At 41.8% G+C, this 24,954-nt stretch overlaps 1 protein-coding gene across 4 annotated transcripts in view; it reads right to left on the reverse strand.

Annotated features, from left to right (window-relative positions):
* Positions 1–23,309, reverse strand: part of WDR26 (WD repeat domain 26) — a 32,945-nt gene extending 9,636 nt beyond the window's left edge. For 3 of the 4 annotated variants that reach the window (XR_005107070.1, XM_037405949.1, XM_037405951.1), the window contains exons 1-12: positions 22,491–22,952; positions 20,826–20,925; positions 20,650–20,706; positions 13,917–14,053; positions 13,232–13,329; positions 12,284–12,440; positions 10,575–10,631; positions 7,494–7,632; positions 3,372–3,512; positions 1,894–2,013; positions 975–1,120; positions 383–461 (exon numbers count right to left, since the gene is read on the reverse strand). Coding sequence is in view for 3 of the 4 variants with exons in the window: in XM_037405949.1 (XP_037261846.1) it covers positions 383–461; positions 975–1,120; positions 1,894–2,013; positions 3,372–3,512; positions 7,494–7,632; positions 10,575–10,631; positions 12,284–12,440; positions 13,232–13,329; positions 13,917–14,053; positions 20,650–20,706; positions 20,826–20,925; positions 22,491–22,849 (1,590 nt within the window). In the remaining variant the exon portion in view is untranslated. Of the gene's footprint in view, positions 1–382; positions 462–974; positions 1,121–1,893; positions 2,014–3,371; positions 3,513–7,493; positions 7,633–10,574; positions 10,632–12,283; positions 12,441–13,231; positions 13,330–13,916; positions 14,054–20,649; positions 20,707–20,825; positions 20,926–22,490 lie in introns of all 4 variants that reach the window. The other variant, XM_037405952.1, reaches the window with a different exon arrangement.
* Between the last annotated feature and the right edge of the window lie 1,645 nt (positions 23,310–24,954).

Genomic DNA, 24,954 nt, shown 5'->3' on the forward strand with positions numbered 1-24,954 from the left:
GCTCCTATTTTTACCCAAGGTTCCAGAAATAGAAATAAATAAAAAAATCTCATTCTCATGCCCCCAGACACATCAACCTTGCCACAATTCTTGCTGTACCAAGCTTCTCAATGCAACAGCCAGATATTAACATTTAATAGTACATATTTCATAGTATGAAACTCTTGACTATAAATAAGTCAAAAGAAAAAATCAGTCTCAAGAATAAGATTGCCTTCTGGTCAGAGAATACTATGCTAAATTTATTAATATTAAGGCCTTCATATTATGTGTAATACAACTGGTTAATAACAAACACTCCCAATTCACATCATAGTATTTACAAACAGGTAGTAGCTGCAAGCAGGTTTATTTGCATTTCCATTTATCATCACCAACTCACCTGAGTTGCTACATTTAACAAAGCTAAACGGCCATTTTTTGAAATAGTAAACGACATAATAGGGTGATCTTCTTGTACTCTGAAATGATAAGACACAGTAGTGTTAAGAGTACATTTAACCAAATAATGACGCAACACCAAGACAAAAGGCACATTCTGTCTTTGTAATATTATCAGGAAAAGACAATTATGAATTTTAAATTAGCTATGTCTATATGTCAGTACAAGCCAGGTCTGCAACAGTTTGCTTACACTTATGACAAATCCTAAGACCAAAAGGGACTTCAGACCTCAAATTCAACTCCTAACTTCAAGGCAGGATCTACTAAGATACACCAGTAGTTGAGAAGACAACAACTCCTGATGACAGAATTGTCAAAACATCCACCAGAAACTTACTCCAGTGCTCAGGAAGTTACTTCTAATGCTTCTTGCTGGAACTCACTAATTCTCATCCTATGTTAATTCTCCTCTTCTTTTAATACTGACAGCATTTTAATAACTTATTTCCCATCCTGCCCCACAAACCCTTCCTCAATCTTCTCCTGACAGCAAGAACTGGGAATTCAAAACCAAAGAAAGAGGTAGTTACATGTTCCTGTCTGTAAGATCCTCAAAGTTATAACCCCGAATTCGCTGGTGTGTGTCCGATGCTAGAACAGTTTTCCCATCACTCAAGCACCAAAGGCATTGTACTCTCACCCCTTCCCAGGAGTCAAGGAGATTACCATCTAAATCCTGGTCAGAAGAGAGAAAAAAAATAAAACATTGAACTGTTAAGTCTCAGATTTCTGAGGAGTTGTGACACAAGTATCTTTTTTACCTTCTGTTCAGACAAGTGCTACAGAAAACAATCCTAAACCTGTAAAAGAGAGGACTTACGAATTAGGACTTGGTTGTCTTAATCAAGGGCTTTTGTAGCTATCTGTCCTGGAGAGCTCAGAATCCCTTTCATTTTCTCGTACGTGACACGTGCAATCCATGTAATGTCACAGAGCTCACCTCTGCAGGGAGTGAGGTTTGCATACTGCGCTATTATTTTGGGCATCAATTCAGTTGACAGACAATCACGAGTAGGGCGAGACTGTGGACCACCACCTAAAATCAACACTAGCCAAGTAATGAGGGTTTCAAATTTCTGTTTACACTAAGCAAAGACAGCATGCAAAAACTAAGAAAGACGTAAGTCAAGATTCTGTGGAACAAACAGCATTTGTGGACAAAGGCACTACTTTATATTAGTGTATTTTCTAAAGCAGCTAAGAAAAAAAATACCCAGCCCACAAATCCTCCTTTAGACAGACAAAAGATGCTTGAACCCTTTTAACTGCTACATACAGATGTGCTGCTGAAATCCTTGTATTAATGTATTGCTTCTTTGAATTCAAAGGATCAGAAGTTTTAGCGTACAGACACATGAAAAAACAGAAAAACCATGAACCTCAGATTTGACTGTGACAAAACTTTAATTTCTTGTTTTGTTTCCAACGGGACAGATGCGGAGAACTTACACATTGATAGAACTGTCCACGCTGACCTCCTGTGACAAAACGTTTCCCATCAGGATTCCAGGCCACGCTTGTTAAACTATCTTCGTGAGATTGGCTCATCTTTGTCCTCAGCTCCCCAGTCTGAAAAATAAACCAAGGCAGCAAGGCCTTATAACCAGAACTCCTTCCCCAAAAGGCATCAATAATTTTATCTGACATGCATAGCGTTTGGAAGTGTGTATTTCAACACATTTATTGGAACGCAATGCAAACCCATGAATAATGCAGTAAAAAGGCAGAATTACTTCAGCATCGCCAGTGACCCTAGACTTGATTTGGGACAATTTCTTTTGTCCCTCAAGTCACGAGGGATGGACTAGCTGGTGCATCAGAAAACTGGAAGATTACAAGTAAAGAGAACAATTAAGAGAAGCTAGAAGAACACATAAAAGAGAAAAGCAATATGAAAATAAAAAAACAAACATGGAAAGCCAGGAGTCAAGAGGCGACTACAAGGAAATAGAGATGACAAAATCCATTTTACCAAAAAAGTTGGTAGTGTCAGAGTATTTAGAACATTTTCCTCGCCGAGCTGGAGCTTTCCATGCCAAAATTGAGCTTTCATCCCTAGCTTATAATACTACTGTTTCACAAGACAGAGTGCCAATGAGTGGCTTACCATTGTCAAAACAGTAAGAGCTTCTCTTCTATTCCCTTGTGCCAGCTCTAGTGCTCTTTGCTGAGCCAATTTAGTCAATTAAACAGAAGAAAAGCATTCCAAGGGTGAAAAAAGGGAACATTTTTGTTTTAGGAAACTAAATTAGTTCAGAGTCCGAGGCAGCACAAGAAAGACTATGCAGCCCACAATTGAGGCAGGGGAAGCTTTTATAGCAACTCAAGTGCCCGTAAAATCAACAGTAGAAAAAGATCTTCAAATTCATGGAGGAAGTGGCAAAGTGCCCTGGCGTCTGACTGAAAGATGAAGCTCTAAAATCATAGATTTAAGCCTCTGTGGATCTTCCGCTAACATCACTGGGAGGGTTACACAGAGTAAAACCAGCTTGTATCTTTTACTTATGCTACTTGTTACAACCTTCAGTGAACAGAATTACTCCCCTTGGGTAATAATTCTGCCCTCTGTTTCTCTTTATTCATTACTGTTATTCTTTTCAGTAGCTCTCGAAGTCATACGGATTTACGCTACCCCCCTCAGAAATGATCAGTAACCAGCCACACCAGAATTGCTGCACAGTCCCAGGCACTTAGACTTGAGCTCTAATTTCAGTTCTGTACAGAGTACAGAAATTGTAGGCTGCCGTAGTAGGTTTTTTTTTTTTTTCAAATTGAGGGGGGCAGGGAGACAGCATCTCTTTACACTCACACCTTTGCACGACAATTTTGTGGAAATTACTTCTTTCATGCTTAAGCTATTTGGATATTGAAGCAAAAGCAGCAGGCTGACCACAAAGTTTCATTTCTTATTCTTAGTCACCACTTACTTGTACATTCCAGAGCCAAAGCTCAGAACAATCATCTGGGCCACAGGCAACAAGATAGTTGTCATCTGGACTCCAAGCAATATAAGAGACACCATACGCATGACCTTCTAATGTCTTAAGTAGTTTTAGCTGGTGAGTATCCTGAAACAAGAGAGATTCTGTTGAGACAATGCAAATGAACTCCTACTAGATTTCACACACACTGTGTGTTCAAGTACAGCATAGCAGGTTTGCTTTAAGCAATTTGGCATCTGCATTTTATAAGACATATGAATAGGTTCTTACTGGAAAAGCAGTTGCTAGTTTACAGAGCAGGATCATAAAATGAAAGCTTCTAAATTTCAACGTGCAGAACAAGAACATTTGTAGGTACTTTTGTTCTCGTAGTTTGTGATTCTGAATGTGGAACTCACAAAACACCACTGCATACAGAGCTGTACGTTACATTACACTTGCTTTAGTATAGAAGAATTCTGTAGTGTCGTCTCTCTACATTTACTGCAACAGAAAAGTACTATTACCCGTATTTTGTAGGATTAAGTTACTTTCTTAAAAGTAAAGACATGCTGGAAGCCTGTTATGGTTAAACAGAACCAAAACCTTCACGTATGCTGAGAAGGGAAAACCTCCAAGTGCCAACGTTTTTATAAACTCAAGTGTATCTCCTGTGTGTCGCTCAAGAACAAAGTTTTCCAGAAAGATATTTTTAAAAGCTTCCTTAAGAGGTGTCCTTATTTCAGAAGTGTTGCCTACAGAAGCTGTTGCATCTTGTCTGCCAGATTTAGTGAATGAAGCATACATACTTAGCTCACACAGACTATCTTGTATCACTGTTATGCTGCAACTGCTCCACTGCTGCCTTGTCAGAGGAACTTGACTTTCAAGCAGCTTATCAACAGAAATAGCACAGCCAGATACTGTGAAACAACCATACATTGGCCTCCTAAGTACACAAACATGCTTCAATACAGTATTAGTACTGACTCTTGACAACAACATGAATATATGGAATGTAGAACCAAGCTTGTTAAACTGTGACAATTTTTATGAAGCCTCTTAGAAAAGGGCAAGTGGACCCCCTCTCCCCACTTTTTTTCCCCCTGCACGGGGGATGTTTATACCTCCCACTTCCTCATTTGAAAATACAGCTTGACTTCTCAAATTGTCCCTTCTCCATCTTTTGTTTTATATTCATCAGCAGAGCACCTCTTGATTCTAAAGAGAAAGAACATGGTCAACAGAGGATGAGTGACACGAAGGACATTCTCCTGGGATCAGCTGCAAGGGATTTGGTGACTCTCAGCCAACCTGCAGCTTTGATGGTTCTGCCCAAATTCCTCAAAAAGAAGTAGGTGAAGAGTAATTTTCAAAGCACAGAGAAAGATGGGCAAACAAATGGACCTCCTCAAGGCCACTTTTCCCTTCCAATTATTATTCCTGATCCACATTAGACACTGCTGAATCTGTAAATAAACCCATCTGCAAGGAAACCGAATCATGCCTGACACCATTTCACATCCTGGAGCTTGCCTGCAACCGATACATTTCTTTTCACATCAGGATTAAAGTAGCCTGTCACTTCTGCGCCAATTTGAGACTCATAAGGAGCAAGAGAGATAGGATATTCCCCTTCTAATGATAGAACTTTGCAGCTGTTACTCCTTCTCATGCTGCTCTCATACTTCTCTCCAAATACAGCAAAACTGCTATATCACGCTTTGCTCTAAGGCAGCAGTCAAGGGTATTTCAGGAAAACATCCCTAAATTTAGTCAATCTGCTTCTCACCCACCACCAAAAGAAATCTCAGCACTTCTATCCCTTACATGTAGCTTCTCAGATTTTTGTTACGTAGAAGAAACAACTATTCAGGTATCAGTGTAACTCTGCCATAGTTGAGCTCCTTGGCTGAAAAGCCAAAAACCTGTGAACAGTTTTTAGAAAGTGCAAAAAAAAGAGAAGGTTTCCTTAAGGAACAAGTTAAAGGAGAGCTCTATCAAAGAACCAGATAAGGTGATGCATCTACTGTGCTTATCTTTTGTGCTCTAGAGCTTCTCCCACACTTAGTTAACAGTCAAATAATGCATTCCACACAAACCTAGATCTCTCAAGGTGTAATTAATGCTGCTGAGTAAGACCTTTGAAATGGACAAATGAAAATGAAAACAGAAGCATGGGTTAAGACAGCTTAGACATGTAGCTGGGTCTTCAAAAAAGAAATAAATTCATGGTGTGAAATGAAGAAAACACACAGAAGCAGTGTCATTACACTTCAAGAGGGGTGATGGAAGAAAAGAAAGGGAGAAATAGGTTATCACACATATGAAGCATGTGTGCAAAAAGAAAGTGTTCATTTAAAACAGTGGTCTCCTGTCAACTGCCCAGAGCTGGCTGGATGTTTCCCTGTAGTTTATAGATAGAGGTTAGAATAATTCTGAATACCTAAAGCCTTGAAAACCTGTTTAAACTTATGGTTCAAAAGACATTATCAACTGCTACAGAACATGTGAGAAGCATGCTCTGACAAATATGAAAGTGAACCATTTGAGTTACGTGCCCTAATCTTATTTAGGCATCCACCTCTTTGAAATGGTTTCATTTCTTTTAATTTATTTTTTTAAGTACTCAAATACAGAAGAAAACTATACGAGACTGCTTTCCCAGTATCTATCAGAGATCTTGTTCTTTTAGCAATCCTTGGACAACAAGGTTAGTCTGAAACACTCACAAAACATTTATTTGGTTTGATTAACGAGATAGTAGCTAACAATTCACTATAAAGTGTACTAATCAAGATGTTGGGTATTAAATCCCACCAGTATAACAGGAAGAAGTACCACTACAATGAACTGAGAAGTCAACAGCAAGAACATTTGATCCTTAATTTACTTAAGATTACTCTGTTAAAAAAATACAAATAATTTCTTAAGTAATGCAAGTCAGCTTAGGCTGCTCTGCATCTCTTGGGTCCAGTAACAAACAAACAAACCACAACAGTTCTATGCCTGAAAAATCCATAGCACTTGCCATTAATTCAGGGGCTATGGAACAGGGTTTTAAATTCTCCTATCTTCTTAATAGCAAAAAGGACTCAAATTATTGGCTTCCTATCCTGCAGTGGAAAAAAAAAAGGATTAAGCTCAGCTCAAATCCTACCCAAAGCCAGCAAGGAACTGCAAAAACCTTTCAGCTTCTACTCAGCATACCAGTTTGCAGTTGTGTGATTAAAAACCTGTTTGCTCCTGATAGTGTTTTACAAGCATTAACACCTTCAAATATTACGTGCATATGTTCAAGTTTGGTTTTCAATTGTTATGAAATTTATGGACATACTTTCATATCACTTCTGTGAGTCAATAAAACAGTCTTAGATTCACTGCTCAGCCTTTTTATTTACATAAGCATAGATACGGGTAGGAAAGATAGATCTTGTAACTGTAGGATCTCTCATAAGAGAAACTGTATCAACACCTAAAACCACAGTCCGTAAGAAAATGGATGGGTATACCTCCAGGTGTCAGTGGATTCTGACAAGCGTTTAAATCTTCATCTCAAGCTAAGGCAAATCTTACAACAGCCACTAGCATGAAGCGGTATACTGATTCAGTTTAGCACATACCATTTTATTACTCAGAAATCAAGTAATAAATGATGAAACAGGTAATTTAAATCCAGGTGTACTAGTAGTAACAAGGTAACAGAAAGGAGTTAGTCACATACATACATAGATCAGAAGTACTCTTGGCAAGATTTAGAAGAAAGGTTCCTCACTGCCATGCTCCTTCCACTCTCGCCCAATGCTTCAAGGCCTTCAAGCTGAGAAGCTCGCCCGGAGGGCGCCAGCCCGCTCTACCCCATGTACTGGTTAGGGGCACACAAAGCTCCTGCCCCAGAGAAGCCAACAGTTCAAGCCTCACTCTGGCATCAGGTTTTCAAGTGTCCTCCTTCACTAACTTACACTGACAGTGATCTTCAGTCTTTTAAATCCCAGAGAAGTACCCTAGTTGGTGGGCTGCAGTACATGTTAGCCTCTCCTACAAAAACCAAACCAGCCTAGCAAAAGAACAGCGGAGAGAGAAGGCAAAGACAAGTCATACACATTTTAATGCAAGTCGCACACTTACTGGATCAACCTGCCATATAATAACAGTTGTGTCCTTAGATCCTGTTGCTAGTTTAGTGCCATCATTGGAGAATTTACAGAACCACACTTCATTACAGTGCTCCGTTAGTATCTGCTGTGTATAGCATGGGAACTGTTTCCTGGGAAAAGAAAGGGATGTATTTGCAGATTAATAAGCCAGCAGCAAGAGATTTTTTTAAAATCAAGCTTGTAAAAACTAAAACAAAAAACTTAAATGCAAGACCAGACAACTTAGAAAATTCCTCTATTAACAGCTGCTTCGAGTAAAGAATGAAGTGTCTTATCTGTAAAGAGCTCACACCACCAAGCAATGATAACTAATACTGAGAATGCAGAACTATTCTTATTCCACTCTCATAATCTGTTAGGCTTTCATACAACTTGGAATAAAACTGACCTCATCAGAACTGTAACAGCTTACTACTATACACTATAACATAAAGAAAACACTGGACTCCAAACCGCTTTGAACCCTACGTGCGATGTTTTATTTACATGTGAGGTTACTGTAAGTATCTAACTCAGTGGTATCTCGCTAAAGTCTTTAGAAGCGATTTTTACATAGAAGTTGAGTAAAAGAACATAGTCTTATCTCTTTTTCTTGAATGTGATCTTGCAATATTAATTTCTTTGCCTTCATTTTGTGCCGTTTTTCACTTTCTTTGCAGAGTACTACATACAATATTTAAACAACTAACACGATACCGTCACCAGCTTTCAACTTCAACCGTTTGCCCTCAAAAAGTCTACATTAGTTTGTAAAACACTAAATGTTTATCAAAAAATATTTATATATAAACTGAAGAGGTCTCAAACATTCCTTTAGAGCTAATATTTAACATTCTGGTTACACCAAGGAAAAGCTAACAGTCAAAATATTAAGTTAGGGAAGAACTGGGGAAGAGTTTTATTTTGTTTACAGCTTGCCTAATGTTTAAGAATTTGAGAGCTACAATAAAATAAATGTAGGCTTCTACAGCAGATGGCTGCTTTTACAAGTAATACCGCAGTAACTACAAGTTGATTGTTCAGATGCACTAAAAGGTAGTCTCTAACCACATTTTTTTCTTGAACTGCAGGGATGCTGAAGTGGTTTAGTCGTCTGTGGAGTTTTTATGCTGCCCAGCGCAACAGGGCAACACACCTCTAATGTGACACAAGGACACTAATGTAACAACAATAATCTCCATGAATGTGCAGTTGTACTCATCACGAGATAAACTGGCCAAAAAAACCTCAACCAAACCACCCAAAAAAACCCCAAACCCCAAACTCACTTCCTTTTAAGTTTATGTTTAAAAATACAGTTGTGGTAGCCAGGCTGACAGACACCTGGAAAGCTACTTCTTACCAGCAGCTAGGAAGTGTTCTGCTTACTACAGTGTCTGTACCCTCTCAGTCCACTGTTGGTTTTTTTTTTTTACTAGAAGATGCTTCCTAGTTCATGTTTAAAGACTATCAAGCAGCACTACACAACCATGCAGTCCCTTATTTCCTGTCTTATGGTACAGGAAGATAAACAAAATGTACATATACATCTCTGTAGTTGGCTTCCTCGAGTATGTCTACTTTTTTATGTTTATAGAGAAACACAAAGTCTGTTCTGCTCCAGCTTTAGGCTGACAAGGAGCTATCTAGTTGCCACTGGAACAACACTGAGCCCAAGGTAAAAAGTCCCACCCATGAAAGACGACTGTTTTCCTTGAAATCGAAGTGCAGCTACGCAAGCCCTTACGCAGATATGTACACCTACACGAGAGAGTTTCATTATTACTTAGTTATATTGTAGTAAGTTAAGTGTTTTTCCTCAGAGAGCAACAATTTGCTCTTGAAAGTGATAGTCTTTATGGATAACTCTGAACGGGCACACCACGTCTCAGGAAAGCCTTTTCAGCCTATTTAATTTTTAAAAATACTTTATAGAACAATAACTTGTGTATTTTAAAACTTAAGAAAAGCAGCCAAGGTTCTGTAGACATGAAAAGCAAACAGCATAATGCTGGAGTACAGAATTTTCATAGTAAGGTGCCCTTTACGTTCCTAAAAAGGGTAACAGGCACTGTTGATACAGCTGCTCTGCACATATCCCAATACTGAATTATGCTATTCACAATCCAGCCTGATCAGAGTGCTCCCAAAGTTCTCTTCACTTCACTAGTGAAACATATAATCCAGGCAGTTCGACTTCACAGACAGCAAAGCATACCTCAAATCCTTCTGTAGGAGGAAATACAGCAGTCTCAAAACAAAAAAACAAAAAGCAGTTGTCTAACAGTTTCTGTGTTTTGGTAATTAGATATTATTGTAGCTCCAAAGTTTGGGTTTCTTCTTATTTTGAAGTGTTTCATTACAAATTGTTCTGTTCAGCACAACACACTTGTATCATGTTGTTCACATACTAAAGTATCTAATAATGTTATCTACTGTATTTACAGAAGTTCAGATTTCTTAATAAAACGCCAAACAGCTACTTCTTTGTTCCCTGTACCTACAACGGAAGATTTATTTCTCAACTGCCACAATGGTTCTGTCTCAGAAATGCTGCATTAAGCTAGTACCTTGAAAGCTGCAGCACTCACTTCTCATTTGGACTTCACTGTTTGTTTGTAAACTCAGACTGAAAGCTATTTATCTGAAAGCAAGACAAAAGAATTCTGGGGGTGGGGGTGGGGGGGGGGTGGGAACCCAACAAACAAAACACCCAACTAAGCTGAAGGCTCTCAAACCCCAAAATGACCACCCCCAAAAGCATCAATTCTCTATTATCAAAGTCTCGGGCACAATAAAATGAAATCCTTCACTCCCAGTGGTTTCTCCCTCTTATCTCCTACTCTTACACAAAGTGATTAAGTTTTTGTTAAACATTTTACCTATTAGTGCAATTCAAGCATGCTTGATCAAAACATTGCCAGAAGTCCAAAACAGATTAGTTCCAACTAAGAGGGAAAGTTGTCAGTGTTCTACCATTTCAGTAGTATTGAACTTAAATTGTCTAAGCAATTAGGCAACTGTTACTTCTGTCAGTTTAATCAAAATTTGGCTTCCACTGTCTTTAACTCACCTCATTATGCCCAAGCATGGCAGCATGTACAGCGCACCACATACTGATCTCAGACCCCTGCAACAGGTAGGTACAATAGGTTGAGTTGAGGACAGAATGGAAGCCTTTATTTTGAAGTGGGTTGTTTTGGTTTTTTTTTTAATTAGTCACGAGTATCTATGTGTGTGTACATACCAAATATGCAAGCCTAGGAAGTATCACGTTAGGTTAAAAAACCCACCAAACTATGGCCAAACTTTTATGTCAGCAAACAGTCCAGATTTGCTGCATATAGGATCTTTTAGATCTGGTTCTACCTAGTCTGACTTCAGTAAACCATGCTCTCTGGGGTTTGATTAATCACATTAAACCCCCTACAGAACATCCAATGTTATTTATGGACTTGCATAGTGATTAAATTAAATCTCTTTCCGATTTTAAGACTCACTTCTGAAGTTGGGAAGCCCACAATTCCAGTATGTGGTAATTTTCAGTAGCTCAAAGTGGGGAACAGTCAAATATCCACACACAGACATCAAACTGCTGAAACAATGTGATGTAGCCAAGTTGCAAACCAGAAAGTAGTCTAAAACAGTTATTCAAATACATGAAGTGCCAAAAATACTAATTTTAAAACCTTAAGATGGCTACAGTGAAGTATTACGGAAGTCTGCATCTTTATAAAACAGACTCGAAGTAACCCAAAACCCTAAGCAGCTGCGTTCGGAAAGTTTCTATATGCAAGTTTATCAGTGTTTAATTAACTTCCTCAGATGAGCTAACCTTAGCATGGAAAGAATCCCCCCATAAGCCCAAGTGTTAGTCTGTTAGATGAACACACAAAGGCATCATATACAGCCCTCATTTTCTAGATGTCCTAGCCCTCATTCCTTTATTACACCACGCACAGCAGTTTTCCACAAATGCTACACTGAATTTTTAGGTCCTTAGCAGAGTTTTGCTGGATGAGGAAAAACCAGTCAAGTCAGCCATTTGTTAAAAACAAACATCTTCCTGCATCATGTCTACCAGAATATGGCATTTTGAAGATTCAGAAGCAGCATCAGTTTTGTTTAAAAAAAAAAAAACCAACCCACCATTATTCAGATAGTCTTAAGAGCTAATACATAGGTATGAAGATGTTCAGTTCTTACTGTCTTACAAATATGAGGAAAGTTCTTCATTCTTCGGATCATTCATATGTTAAACAAATACCTATTATGCATTTCTACTGCTTTAACCTTAGTGACTAAATGCACCTCGTTGTCCGCTATCAAAAGTTGAAGCTGAAAGTTGACTGCATAAAGTATGCTTTCTGCATTCCAGTAAGGTTGAAGACAGTCTGGAGAAGTAACATACTAGTGATTCTCCAGTGAAAAAACACAGCAATCACGTGTTAAATGAAAAAGCAGACTGGCTGTCCAAAGTTACAAGAAACAAGCAGCTAAGGATTAGCCTAGTAATATATTCTATTCATACCCATCTGATTAATTTTTTAAAGCTTCAGTCTGACCCCATTTCACCATATCCAGCTACCAAAGTGTCTTATACACACCCTCTCTACTTCCCCACTGCCACTCATTTAATGTGAATTGTCTTTTCCCAGTCAACTTCTGTTAAACCAACCCAGAATGATTTTCATGTTCCTTCTAACAGTAGGTACAATTAGATTATTTTCAAAGACAGAGAAAAGAGACTGTTGCCCATCTTAAATCGCAAGGGTTTCTTACCTACTACAAACGTGATCTATTAGCAGCGAGACAGAATCTAGATTACTATCTAGTTTCGTATTATGATATAGGCACCGGTCCCGTTGTAGTTCCACAGCCTGACGTAGCAGGTTCTGTAAACGCCTTGGAGGAAGCATCACTGATGGGGGTAGGTACGCTTTAAAAGAGTTATTAAGAAAAACAAACAAACAAACAAACGAATATAATCAAAACCAAGTTACAAGGAAAAGTGTATTTTGACTTGAGTGTTTCTGGAAGAGACCTTAGTAAATAAAGCTTAAAAGCTATAGGAAAGGAGGCACACAGCTTGTCAAATTTATAGCTATACCTCTGGAATTAGAAGCATGAACTTCTGGAAAGCAGAGCTATATGCAAGGTATTTGTAGTTATCTTTATAGTATATGTTGACCTGACACAAGGTAAGCACCACTTACACAAGATTCAGTATTTAACAAAATCTGTACAATTATAGACCAACATCAGCTGTGTTAATTTAAGGAACACTATCAAAATAAATATCATCATGGGGTTTATGACTGACACACAGTATTAGACCAGCCACAAAAGAGAAGAGAAACTGTAACTCATAGCAAAGTCTGAGACCACTGTCAGTCAGCACTACTACCACAGTGGTTACAGGCCATGCTGAATTTCAACCTCTCAGTACAGCTCTCCCCACCCCCTCTCCGAACCACACATTTAATCACCAAGCTATACTATTGCTGCACGCAGCACAGCTGAAACTATTTGTAATAGCAGCTCTTACCAGAGACAGAAAAGGTTAGATATAGAAGGGTAAAGGCACCTAAAGGCATCCCCATTAGCCCAAAAATACAACAACAAGCACCAGCAAATACAGTTGAAGTCAATTCCCTGGGATATGTCATTATGTAAGATGTACTAGATTTACAGAGGTGGAAACAAATTCTAAACACTAGACCATCTTACTCTGGAGTTTGTCCAAAAGTTTAGATCTGGAAGCTGTTCCTTTCCCTTCCCACTCTGCTTTTGCACGCAAGTCTTCTGCATGGCTACACATCAGATACCTGTTTAAAAAAAGCGTACACACACCAAGAGACCAAGTCTTTCTGGAGCCTTTCTTTTCACTTGTAAGCATGATATATCATCAAAACATTCTCAATGAACTAGACAGAAACAGGTGACTTTAGCTTGAGACTGACAGGGAAAAAGGCAGGGACCTATTCTACACAAACATGCATCTTCCTCAAAACCAATGTCTACAAATTGGCAATAAAAGAGGAAAAACAAAACCAACAGATTTTTAGGGAAGACAAAAGAGTCTTATTTTCATCTAAGAACAAATCAGACTATATTCACCTATTTATTGTTATAACAGGCTAACAATTCTCAAGATCAGATGACCATACATATGTATATATTAATTTGGGTTCCAGTACTACAAAAGTAAACCATATTCAGATTGTTTTCAAGCATCTGAAACAGAACACTGTCTACTGGACAGTCATCTTTACTCACCACTTTAGCACATCTCACTACAGCTTATCCATCAACCGGATAATAGCTTTAACTGAGCTTTTATGATGTCAGCTATCAAAAGCTATAGAATTCTTAAGAAAATTCCACTGAAAGTTCTCAAAGTCCAAACACTTACCCACTGAGGACATGAATGCGTTCTGTATTATATTTCAGAGGCGTCAGTTCACAGCGTAGAACCTGAAGTGCCTCCAGGACCTTGCCATCCTCCAGGTATTCCAGGTACTTCTGCTGCAGCAGCAAAAACTTCATCCTCTGACATGACAGAAAGCAGCAGTCAGGGGAAAAAGGTTGACTGAAGTTTCAGAAAACGTTTGAGCCTAAACAGAACAGTAGAAACCATTCTACTATGCCCTTCGGAAATACAGCTACATGTAATGTTTCATTACTTAATTTTTTTGCTGGGTTTTCAACAACATTGCATCAATTAAGTTATTCATGAATTTCCTTCCTGCCTTATGGGGCTCCAAGTATCCTCCTACCTCATTTCTCAGACCCCCCCCCCCCCTTCAGTTTGTCTCATTTTCGTACTCACTCCCTTTTCAGTCACCAGTCTTCAAAACCTGAATTAGACAGGCTTTCCGATCTTACATTCTATCAAAAGGAAAGTGCCCAAAAGCAGCTGATCACATATTTAAGACTGCATGACAGCACAGAACACAAGAGGCCAACTCAACAAGTTCTCATACTGCTTACATAGAAGCTGACATGGATTGTTTGCATAGCTGCATAACGTATAGCAATAGTAAACTGACACTGCCTCCGGTTTTGTTTTGTAGGTCCATGTTAAGTTGTCAGGATTACAGGAAAAAAAAAAAAAAGTAGTTTCCTATATTTTAGGAATCATTTCTCAGAATCAATCACTGCTATTTGATAGTGTTCCTTTCATCTTGTACAGGTGTTTGGGGTTTTTTTGTTTTCTTTTAAAAAATAAAGCCTGTTATTCTAACAACCAGTGTCTGATAAAAAAAAAAATCAGGCTTTTATTTACTATATTCAAAAACCTGAAGTCCAAGAAATTTCTAATACCAGTTTAGTAGAAACACAGTTTGGTTGTTTCTAGATCAACCCAACTGCCCTGTGTCTGGACATCACCTTTACTGCTAGCAGTTACCAGAGAGAAAAGACGTTTTTGGTCCACAAGACTCACAGGTTAAAGAGGAAAATGTACATCCTTAGACATTATCAGTGAGAAACTGAAGATTAAATGTAGCAAGTTACATTTGCTTCTCTAATGAATACACCACCAGTTTCCTCCTCTTTGTCAGACCTCAGGCACCTCACTATTTTCATGCTCATATTTGGTCAATGTTTACTTAGTTTCAAACACACTGCTAACCTCCTTAGGCAGAGGGCTAATTGGGAAGTTTAAGATACTCCTGTCCTATGAAAGCTTACGCAAAAGTTGAACACTTCCTACATGCAAAATCCAAAGTTAAAACTTAAAAGCAGTTTTAACTTCCAGAAACGTTCAATTCTTCCAAAAGAATAAAGTTTCCACATACAGCACTATTAATCTACCACACAGCTTTGTGAAGCATAAAACATTGCACAGTAAAAGTGATTTATGGTCAAACGTGTCTGTAGTACTCTATTGTCCTGTACGTGACAGGCAAAGCCATTTTACATTCCCTATCCAATTCTTCAGTTTGTATGAATTTGGAATTGTTAGGAGTATCACTGCACAGGTTTTCCAGGCAAGACAACATTTTTTGGTGTTGAGACACGTAGAAAACCAAAAGAAAGATATCCCAATTACTTACAACCTCAGTGGCTGGTTCCATGCTGTAGGCCAGCAGACCTCACGCTGTTTGCTTATATACTAGCAGCAGGAGGGATAAGAGCTTCCTCTCCCAGCTGTGCACGTGCTCACCAGGATGCATGGAGATCTCAGGTAGTAGTCACATACTGCATTTTGCTCCTCTTGGTCACCTCACACTAATGATCACCACCAGATCAAAAATAATCTGATATTTCCAGTTTGTAATAAGAACTATAACCCCTCCCACTCTTCCTTCTCCATTCACTGCATATAATATTTATTAAATTTATATAATCCTCCCCTTAAATTGTGATAACCATATCTGTATCCAATTGCTCTTTCTCCCTCCCCACTTCTAGGACTTGGCATGTTCATTTCATTACTTAAGGGGAAAAATTAAAAAGAGCAGAAAACCCTAAAAAAAAAAGTTGTGTTTTTTTTTTTTTTTTTTTAATGCCAGTCCCAGCAATTCCACAGAAGCATTACAGGAACTCTACCACGCAGAATGTCGTCATCAAGTTACCCAGAGGTATAACTTCAGTTTTTTGTTAGTCATCAGTACCACATGTGACTTTGGTGTATTAGGAATATAAAAGCCCCCAGAACAACACAGTACTGTACACTTCATGCAGGGGTCTACTGTTAAGGTAATTGAGAAATACAATAGAAGATAAGCAGTTTTAAATTGTAACTTATCTGCAGTAAAAGGCAGAGAATAGAGTAAATGTTAATAGGGAAATTAAATTGATTTCCTAAGCTATTTTCGTAACTGCTCCAAAATTTGTCCTACAGCATACTCAAACAATGGCATGAATACAGCCTCCTTAAGGCAAAAGTCACACTCCAGCGACATCATATTTCAAGTAATTTTTTTCTATCGGGACACTCACAGCTTCCTACTATTTTTGTGCAACTATTGACTTTGCTGACAAATATATTTCATTAAACAACTGAATTTTGTCTTCATTTTCTCTCAGCTACGTATATGCCCTACTAACAGTGCTGCTAATTACTTCCAATACCATCTTCTCATGGTAGACAAGACCATTTTGAGTATATCATCTCTTCTAGAGCCCCAAACAACCTCTTCTAGAAGGAAAGAGCTGTTCATAATATTGGCACCTGTAAAGCAAAAGCAAACACCCCACTGTTTAAGTAGAACAAGTATAAAACTAATCTGACACAACGTACCCACAAGAATAAGCTTACTCATTCTCCATATTCTTTAGCTGCCTTCCAAAGAAGGGAAATAAAAATTATCATAATCCATATTATGCCATGTACAACACAACAGAAGTGCCTGGGATTTGTTGTTAAAATCTCAGTGTCTGCAATGGAAATTCAACATCTTTACACCCTTTACTGTTGAATAATTTAAATTCAGACACCATCATCGCTCAGCTTATAGAAAAGATTCTTCACCCTGCAGGACCCATGGAAGAATCCAATTCACCAATTTCAGTACTGCACTCTGGCTGATTTTGTTCAGTTATCACTACTTCATTCCATCTTTCACCTCTATAGAGAAGATGAGGATAAAGTGCAGTACTTTGTTCTTTCTAGAAGCTATAATTTAAGTTGAAGCTGGGGGCAAAGCTAAGAGAGTTAATAGATTTACAGGGGGCTTTTGTTTGGTTTAATGCACGTACTATTAGCATTTTGCTTTCTTCAGACTACAGCCTGTGATTACCAACTTGAATGTATAGTACTTTACTCCTTCATTGTCTTAACTGTTAGTAGGAAAGCCTCTTTTAAATTTTACATTCTAGAAGTTTTGCATGCACCATGATTCACCAGCACTAAGTAACAGAGGGTAAGAGACTCAGCAACACAACTGTGAAAATAATAGGACAAGCACCATACCAGTGTCAAGAAATTGGGCCATTTTCATCACTGGTTACAGCAGCAAATCTTCACAAGTTTAAGGAGTTAAATGCAAAATTACCTCATTTTAGGATTAGTTTTTGGTATTATGTTTGACCTGCACATCTTAACAAGTTCCACAACAGTTTTATTACTGTACTAAGTTCAAAATAATTAAGTAAACACTGCTGAAACAGCTCTTCTTTGAAATGAGGAAGGTAACTAAAAGATAGTTTTAACATCAGCTGATGTTTCAAGACAAACTCGAAGCAGTAGCTATCTGCATATAGCCTGCAGAACTAAGACCCCAATTTTCATTACTTCATAGTCCTTATTACTTTGATAGTCTTGTAAAAGTGATAAAAGCACTTAAAAACCATCCAAAACTTAAACGTAAGATTTGATACGTAAAGGGCAGAAAAATATTCTGGCCTATAGAATTTAACAAGGCTTCAGCCTTGTTGAATGTATAAATCCTGTCACAAAGTAATTAATTCCAATAGGGAACTGCCCTTAATGCTTGTAGCAAGAGGGACACCATACAAGCAGGTGGAGCCCTTTGCTCAAACAACAAGATATAGATAACTTTTCATGCTGTATTGCTTGCTGCAGGCTGTAGACCTCCAGAACTGGGGAAAGCACCATTTAAGCAAATGAAAACGAAAAGCAAAGAGGACAATTTGAAAGTATATTCTAGATTACTATAGAGGAATAATCTCCAGATTTCTTCCTAGGTTCAATTAGTTAACCAAGACAGACACCATAATAAGCTCAAGTAGCCCTAAAGTAAGCAAAACATCAGGCTGGCTTGAAGCTGGTATTTACAAGTGTTACTCAAGGAAAAATAACATGCTTTAATCAACTATAAAGTTTTCCTACAGATTGTCTCAAGACAGCTGTATCTTATATGCTGTAAAAGTAAACATGACTAATCACACACTATATAGCACTCAGTTGTGTTGACACAACTGGAAATAGCAGTATGTCACCCCTCCCCAACATATCAACACATAGCATCAAAGGCTTACAAATTGAGATCAGCCCTTTCATGTTTAGTGTTTTCACCTGCAGAATTCACAGTTCTTTGCAGAAATACAAGAGCTGAATTTTCAAAATACATACTTATCTTCTTCACTGACCAGACATTCCAACCAGGACACATAGCTGCTTGTATTTTGTCCAGGTCATATTAACTCTTAAGGAAAAGAAACCCAACCAAACAAACCACAAACCAAAACCAAACCACCAAACACACACACCCTAGTTTGTTAAACACTCTCTGCCATCTAAACTTTTAGGTACCCATTCTTCTGGTATGCACACATTTTTTAATCATCTAGTCATACAGTATGAGTCAAGAGTCAGGAAATCCAATTTTCCGTTTTAAAGAGTTACCTGGAGCAGCATCTTGTTTGGACTTTCCCTAATCAAGACATTTATCATCTTTGTTAGCTCTGACTTTGTTGCAGTCAGGATTACCTACAAAGCATAAAGCATCCCTCCTTACCTGTCATGATCTTTCACTAGTTTTCCAGGTGCTGACTATACTAACACCCACCCAAAATCTCAACCACGTACAAAAAAGCCAGGTGGCGAGAGAGGTGGAGCTTGGGCATACTCAATGGAGCTCACATGGGCTCAACTTATCCTTGCAAATCAGCACTAACACACACGTAAGACATTTAATACTGTTATCTACTTTATATGAAGTTTATATAAAGGAGAACAACTTCAAGAAGAAAATAGTTAATATTCAGTTCAGGTGAAGTTCTGTCTAAATCAACTATTTTTATTGCACCAAGTTTCATTCAAGCAGTTAGACATCAACATTAAAGAAAAGCATGCTTTCAGAGCCCTCCCAAAGGAAAATGTCCCCTTTTTCCACAAATTAAGTCCTCCAAAAAGTACACTGCTAGTACTCAGTTAAACCTCTTGACTCCCTGACAGGTAAAACACTTCAACACTACAGGGAAACTTGATAACTTCAGCAGTTAGAAACATGAGAAAAAAAATCTCCTTCAACTGACCATTCATAGTCACATACAGTGGCTTCATACTTTGTCTCCACAAACTACTGAAAGCTGCATGCAATATTCTAAACTACTTGAACAGTAAATCTTACCTGTATTAAGTCTTTCAAAAAAGAGAAAGTGAACTACTAGTCTAACTAAGAGGTATAAGCTTTCACCAAATGAATAGAACAGAATGTAAACTTCTCTGAAGTACCCTCTGATGTTTTGTTAAACATCTGTTTTTCCCACTTCACTTCCTGTTCTCTCTTTCTCTCCCTCCTCCACCAGACAGGAAATTGTCTTGACAACAAATGAATCAGCTAGAAGTGGAGCTAAGCAGCCATCAGCTGATTCTTCATTGTTTACAGTCACAGACACCTCAAAAAGCCCGGCTACTGTTTTCTTTCTAAGTGACCATAGTTGCTCCAACTTCATTTCATTTAAATAAACATTTAAACACAATGGAACAAGCTGTTTGAAGAGCTAGGTACTGATTTTCATCAAGATAAAGAAAAAAAAAATCAAACCAAGATATGCTTTCCTCAAAGTAACTGAAATCATAACAACACATGCTGCAATTGTAAAGTCACAGGATCTACTAACCTTTTATTTCTAGGTTCACCTTTTGACAAAAAGAAGCCAGCCAAAGAGAAAAAGCTCTAAATAAAATCCCAAACAGCAATACAAATGCATTTGCTCTTTAGAAGCCCTCTGGAAAAGCAACAGTATTGTTCATGGTGTATAGCAGCCTCTATATTCTTGTAATGTGCTATTAAAATGCCAACTCCACATTAGTATTACTGCATTTTATTTCTAAACTTCTCTTCCCTCAAGAAAACCTAACTCCTATCAACACAGAGATTGTGAGAAGTATTTCAAGTTTGAAATTAGTATTCAACATAGGCAGCTTCTACAGAACCTGACCTATTTTATGACTGTTACAGGACTTATATTTTGTCAGTTAAGTATGTTTAACAAAGTTTAAGCATTCAGTACACCAAATATTAGCCTAAATACTTTTGGGCTTCCTATCTCATTCTAAAAAAGAATAAAGAAGTTCAGATTAGTATGACGTTGGAGATAGCATGCAAGCTGCTTAAAGTAAACAAAAAAAGAAAACAAAAACTATAGACAACCAACTCCAAAGTGAAAGATTACACCACTACAATTAGTCCAACTATACAGCTCTGAAAGAGTTCAAGTGTGCCTCTTACCACAATTGCATGCGGAGAATGCACTAAGGCCTTAAGTTCATTCAGGTCGTTCTCAGCCTGCAGAAATTGGCATAAGGGGAAAAAAAAAAGTATATAAGGAGAATGGATTTTGAATTCTCTCACAGATACTATAAATTTAAACAGTGGTTAATACAGTCCTATAAGCCCTACGTTACCTTATCCCATTCTCCTTCCATGACATGATTGCGGAATTTGGTAGCAGAAGGATGTTCTAAACGACATCCTGACTCTTGCATGAGAAGATCAACAGTCTGGCTGCAGGAGAGATACAGTGTAAAAAAACCCGACCAGTTTTACCCTCACAAATATACCGCCTGCTACGATAACAGTTAACCATATTTAAGAGTAACTTTATTAAAGAATACTATGACCAGATTCAGCCGCTTGTCAAAAAAAAAAAAAAAAAAAGACTGTCTTGGTTGGCTGAGACAGGTAAACAGCTACCTGTATCTAAAGCAAGCTGTCAAGGAGCTTGAAAACTTTGCTGAAGTACCATGAAGTACGTGACTTACCAGCCACCACAAACAGCCATCTCTGCACAGAAGAAAAACTTTATGAAGATACAGACTAGAAAGCTGTTAGCTAGTGCCTACTGCCCCCTGCCCACCCCCCCCACCCCCCAAAAGAACGCAGAGAGCTACTGCATCTGCAACAGGCCTAACTTTTTCTTCTTCATCACATATTAAAACACTGGCTCCTTAAAATAAAATAAACAAACTCGGGAACCTGTAGCCCTCCCCCTTTTACACTAAAAATAGCTTATTTACTGTGGTGTCGTCTATGAACAGTCACGAGTTGTCTGCTGCTGTAAACTTGCCTCTTGTGTCAGAGGCAATTTATTTTATGTGCTAAGTTCTTTATAATTGACCCACTCCACAACATTTTGAAGACTTCTTTTGTGGCAGCTGCGTGAAGACTTCACAGGACTTCTTCCAGCCTCCTTCCAAAATTTACGAGGTGTTGGCTTTAAGCTTTACTCACAGAGTCAGTGTTGTGATTGAATACTTAAGACTTCCCCCACTCAGCCGGGCGATTATTTTCCCTATTCTGATTTTTAGGAAAGGGCCAACATGCTCCTGTCTGCTCGACGGGTAAGATTACCATGGAGAACGGGTGTTCTGCAGAGGAGGCCTTCAGCGTGCGCGGGGAGGAGGGTTTGCGGAGCCAAACCAGAGGCCCCTTGCGCTGCAGCCCGGCCTGCGCTCACTTCCTCCGAGCTGACAAACCCTATCTTGGAGCTCAGCTGCAAAAAGCCGCCCCCCCCCGCCCGGCTGCGGGCTCCATTATGTTTACCCGACAACTTCTCCCCCACTAACGCGTTGGTATTGATCTACCCTTATCGGTGTACGACTCGACTTCCATATTGCCATCGCTGGCGGAGAAGGCTCCCGGCCTGTCCCTTCCAGACACCCAGCCTGGCCGGCACAGGCTCGGAAAAACACATCGCCGGCTCCATGTTTTTTTGGCGAGCGGGCCTGCCCCACCGCTCCGCCCCGCTGCCCGGCGCCGGGCTCTCCCCGCGGGGGACAACCAGCCTGCGGCCGGACAGGTTCTGCCACAACCCCCCCACCCCCGCAGGTCCCTTCTTCGGAGCCCCCCGCCCCGGCTGCCCACCCTCCGCGGGGACCACCGGCCTCCCGCGACCCCGCGCCGGACGCTGCCGCCCCCTCCCCGCGGCGGGGCGTGTGTGCGGGGCCCCCCCGGCCCCGGGGGGCCCCTGGGTGCGGGCGGCCCGGCCGGCGCGGGGAGGGAAGAAGCCCACCCCCGCGGCTGCGCTGCCCCTCGCCCACCGCGGCCTCCCGGCCTCGGCGGCCACTTACTTGAGGCCCAGGCCGTGGAGGTGCTGCCCGATCAGCCGGATCACGTCCTCGTCGGACTGCGAGAGCCGCTTCTTCTTCTTCAGGGCGCTGCCGCCGCCGCCGCCCCCCAGCTCCGCGGCGGCCGGGCCGGGGCCCCCGGCGGCGGGCACCCCGTTGTTGACGCTAAGGCCGCCGGGGCTGCCGCCGCCACTGTTGGCCGAGGGCAGCAGCCCGTTGGCGTGGGCCAGCTGGTCGCCGGCGGCCGTGCCCGTCGAGGCCTCGCCATTCTGGGCGCCCAGGCAGCCCAGCTCCGGGCCCGCCGGCCCCTGCGACGGCTGCTGCTGCTGCTGCTGGCCCCCTCCTGCCCCGTTGGCCTGCATGGCGCTGCTGACGCCGCTGCCGCTGCTGCCTCTGAGCGGGGCGGCGGCGGGGGCGAGCCCGGCGGGGAGCGAGGGGGACTGGGACGAGGTGAGGCCTGCTCTGCCCGCGGAAGCCCCGGGCTCTCCTGCTCCCTCCACCGCCGCCGCCGGGGAGGCCCGGGCTTTCTTCCGCGGGGGCGGGGAGGCTCCGCCGGTGTCCGAGTCGGAGGAGGAGGAAGCGGAGGCCAGAGTTTCCTCGCCGAGAGCGGCCGTGGTGGGAAGCCGGGGGGGCGAGGAGGGGGGAGGCGGGGGTGAGGGGAGGCGGAGCGGGGCCCTGTGCCCCCCGGGGGTCCCGGAGGCAGCGCCGCCGCCCGCTCGGGGCTCCCTCTGGCGATGGCGGCCGCCGCTGCCCTGAGCCCCCGCCCGGCAGCCCCAGGCGCCCGGCCCGCTCCGCTCGCTGCCCGCTGGGTTTGTCTCCTCTGAGCCCAGCTGCAGCCTAATGGAGTCCGGGCCGGGACGTCACAGGAAATTCCTATACTGCCCCCTACACACACTTCCGCCGCCCGGGGCGGGGGGTGGGGTGCGGGCCCCGGAGGTGCCGGGGGGCGGCGGCGGGGCAGGCCCCAGGGTCGCCGCCGGGCCCCCCGGGTGGCCGCCGCCCGCCCCGCGCCGCGCCCGCCCGGCCCCCGGGCCAGGGGTCCCCGCCGCCGCCTGTGGGGGCCGGGGGGTCCTGCCCGGGGGGTCCCGGCCCCCTGTCAGCGCCGGGGCGATTGCTGGACGGCGGGGGCGTGCGAAGGTGCGGGGCGGGCAGCGCGGACGCGTGAGGCAGAGCGGGGTTCCTGTGGTTTCCTGAAGCAGTCTGGGGTTTGGGTGTTGTTTTTAAGAAAAAGGACAAATTCTTGGTGAGGTCGCGTCCTGGCGTTGCCCAGGTCGGTTACTGGAAGGTTGGGACCCGCTGCTGGCCTTGTCTTTCATAGTTGCCCTGTGTTCTGGCATGGAAGCGGGAGGAAAGTGGCGTGTTTGCCGTAGGTCCTCCCAGGAATGTCGGGAGTTGGGGCATGCTTGTCAGGACGGGCTGCAGGGAGACACTTGGGCGTTCTGGAGCTCCCGGTCGGTGCCCCGAGGTGTCTCCTTGCCAGCCCCGGCTGTGCCATGGGCAGCAGACTCCCGTCCTCGGCCAAGACTCGGGTCAAAAGCCATAAGATGGGTGAAATCCCAGTCTTTAAAGATAGTGTCTTGGAACAACACCTTGTGTGTTACTTGGTTTAGAGCCTAGAATTTTCATCTTTGGGATTCTCAAGCTTTTCTCCAAAACCCAAAGGGAAACAACAAAACTTTTTTTTTTCTTTCTTAATGAAACCTGAGATTAACAACACCTGATCATCTTCCCCTTGAGAAGCAGAGGTTTTAGGAGCACTTGCTGTTAACCGACTTACATTACAATGGTAGGTTTGGGCAGTAGTGCTTGCTTTCAAAGGAACTTTGAAGAAGTCTGACTGAGGGAAACCGTGGGCCCAAGACCGGTGGAGAAGTCTGTGGAGAGACAAAATCCATGGAAGGAATGAAACCAGAGGAGATGAGTGCGCGGAGGCCGGGCCAGCTGCAGCAGATGCTGTACCTTGGCCCTGCTTAGAGGCCTCAAGGTATCTGACTGATACCAGCCAAAGCACTCGTACACCAGACGGAGAGGCTGGAAAGAGCTTTGTCACTCAGTGCTGCCCAGGTGTGGCTGTAGGGTTGAATTCAACATTGGTGTCATGGTGTCACCAAAACCAGGACAATTCATCTTCCAGAGAGAGGATTCTGTTGATTTTGGGTTCCTTAGCTCACCAGCCATTGCTGGAGAACACAGTGCTTGTGCTTAGCCACTTCCCCACTGCCATATCTCCTCTCGTCTCCGTTGCTGTCTTTTCAGCATTCTTGATTTCTTCTTCCTCAGTCCTCCCCTCCCCAGGTGCCATCACTGAATCTGTAATTCAAAGGTTTGGGTAAAGATGACAGGAACAGTACAGAGAGCAGCACAGACCCTGCAAAGGCACCTGAAAGTGAACTCTGAAGACCAAGACTGTGTTTTCAGGAAGGTGAAGTTGCCCATTGTTCTTTCCTGCCCTGTGCCTCAGTGTCCA

The sequence above is a fragment of the Falco rusticolus genome, chromosome 12 (genome assembly GCF_015220075.1).
Source record: "Falco rusticolus isolate bFalRus1 chromosome 12, bFalRus1.pri, whole genome shotgun sequence".
NCBI lineage: Eukaryota > Metazoa > Chordata > Aves > Falconiformes > Falconidae > Falco > Falco rusticolus.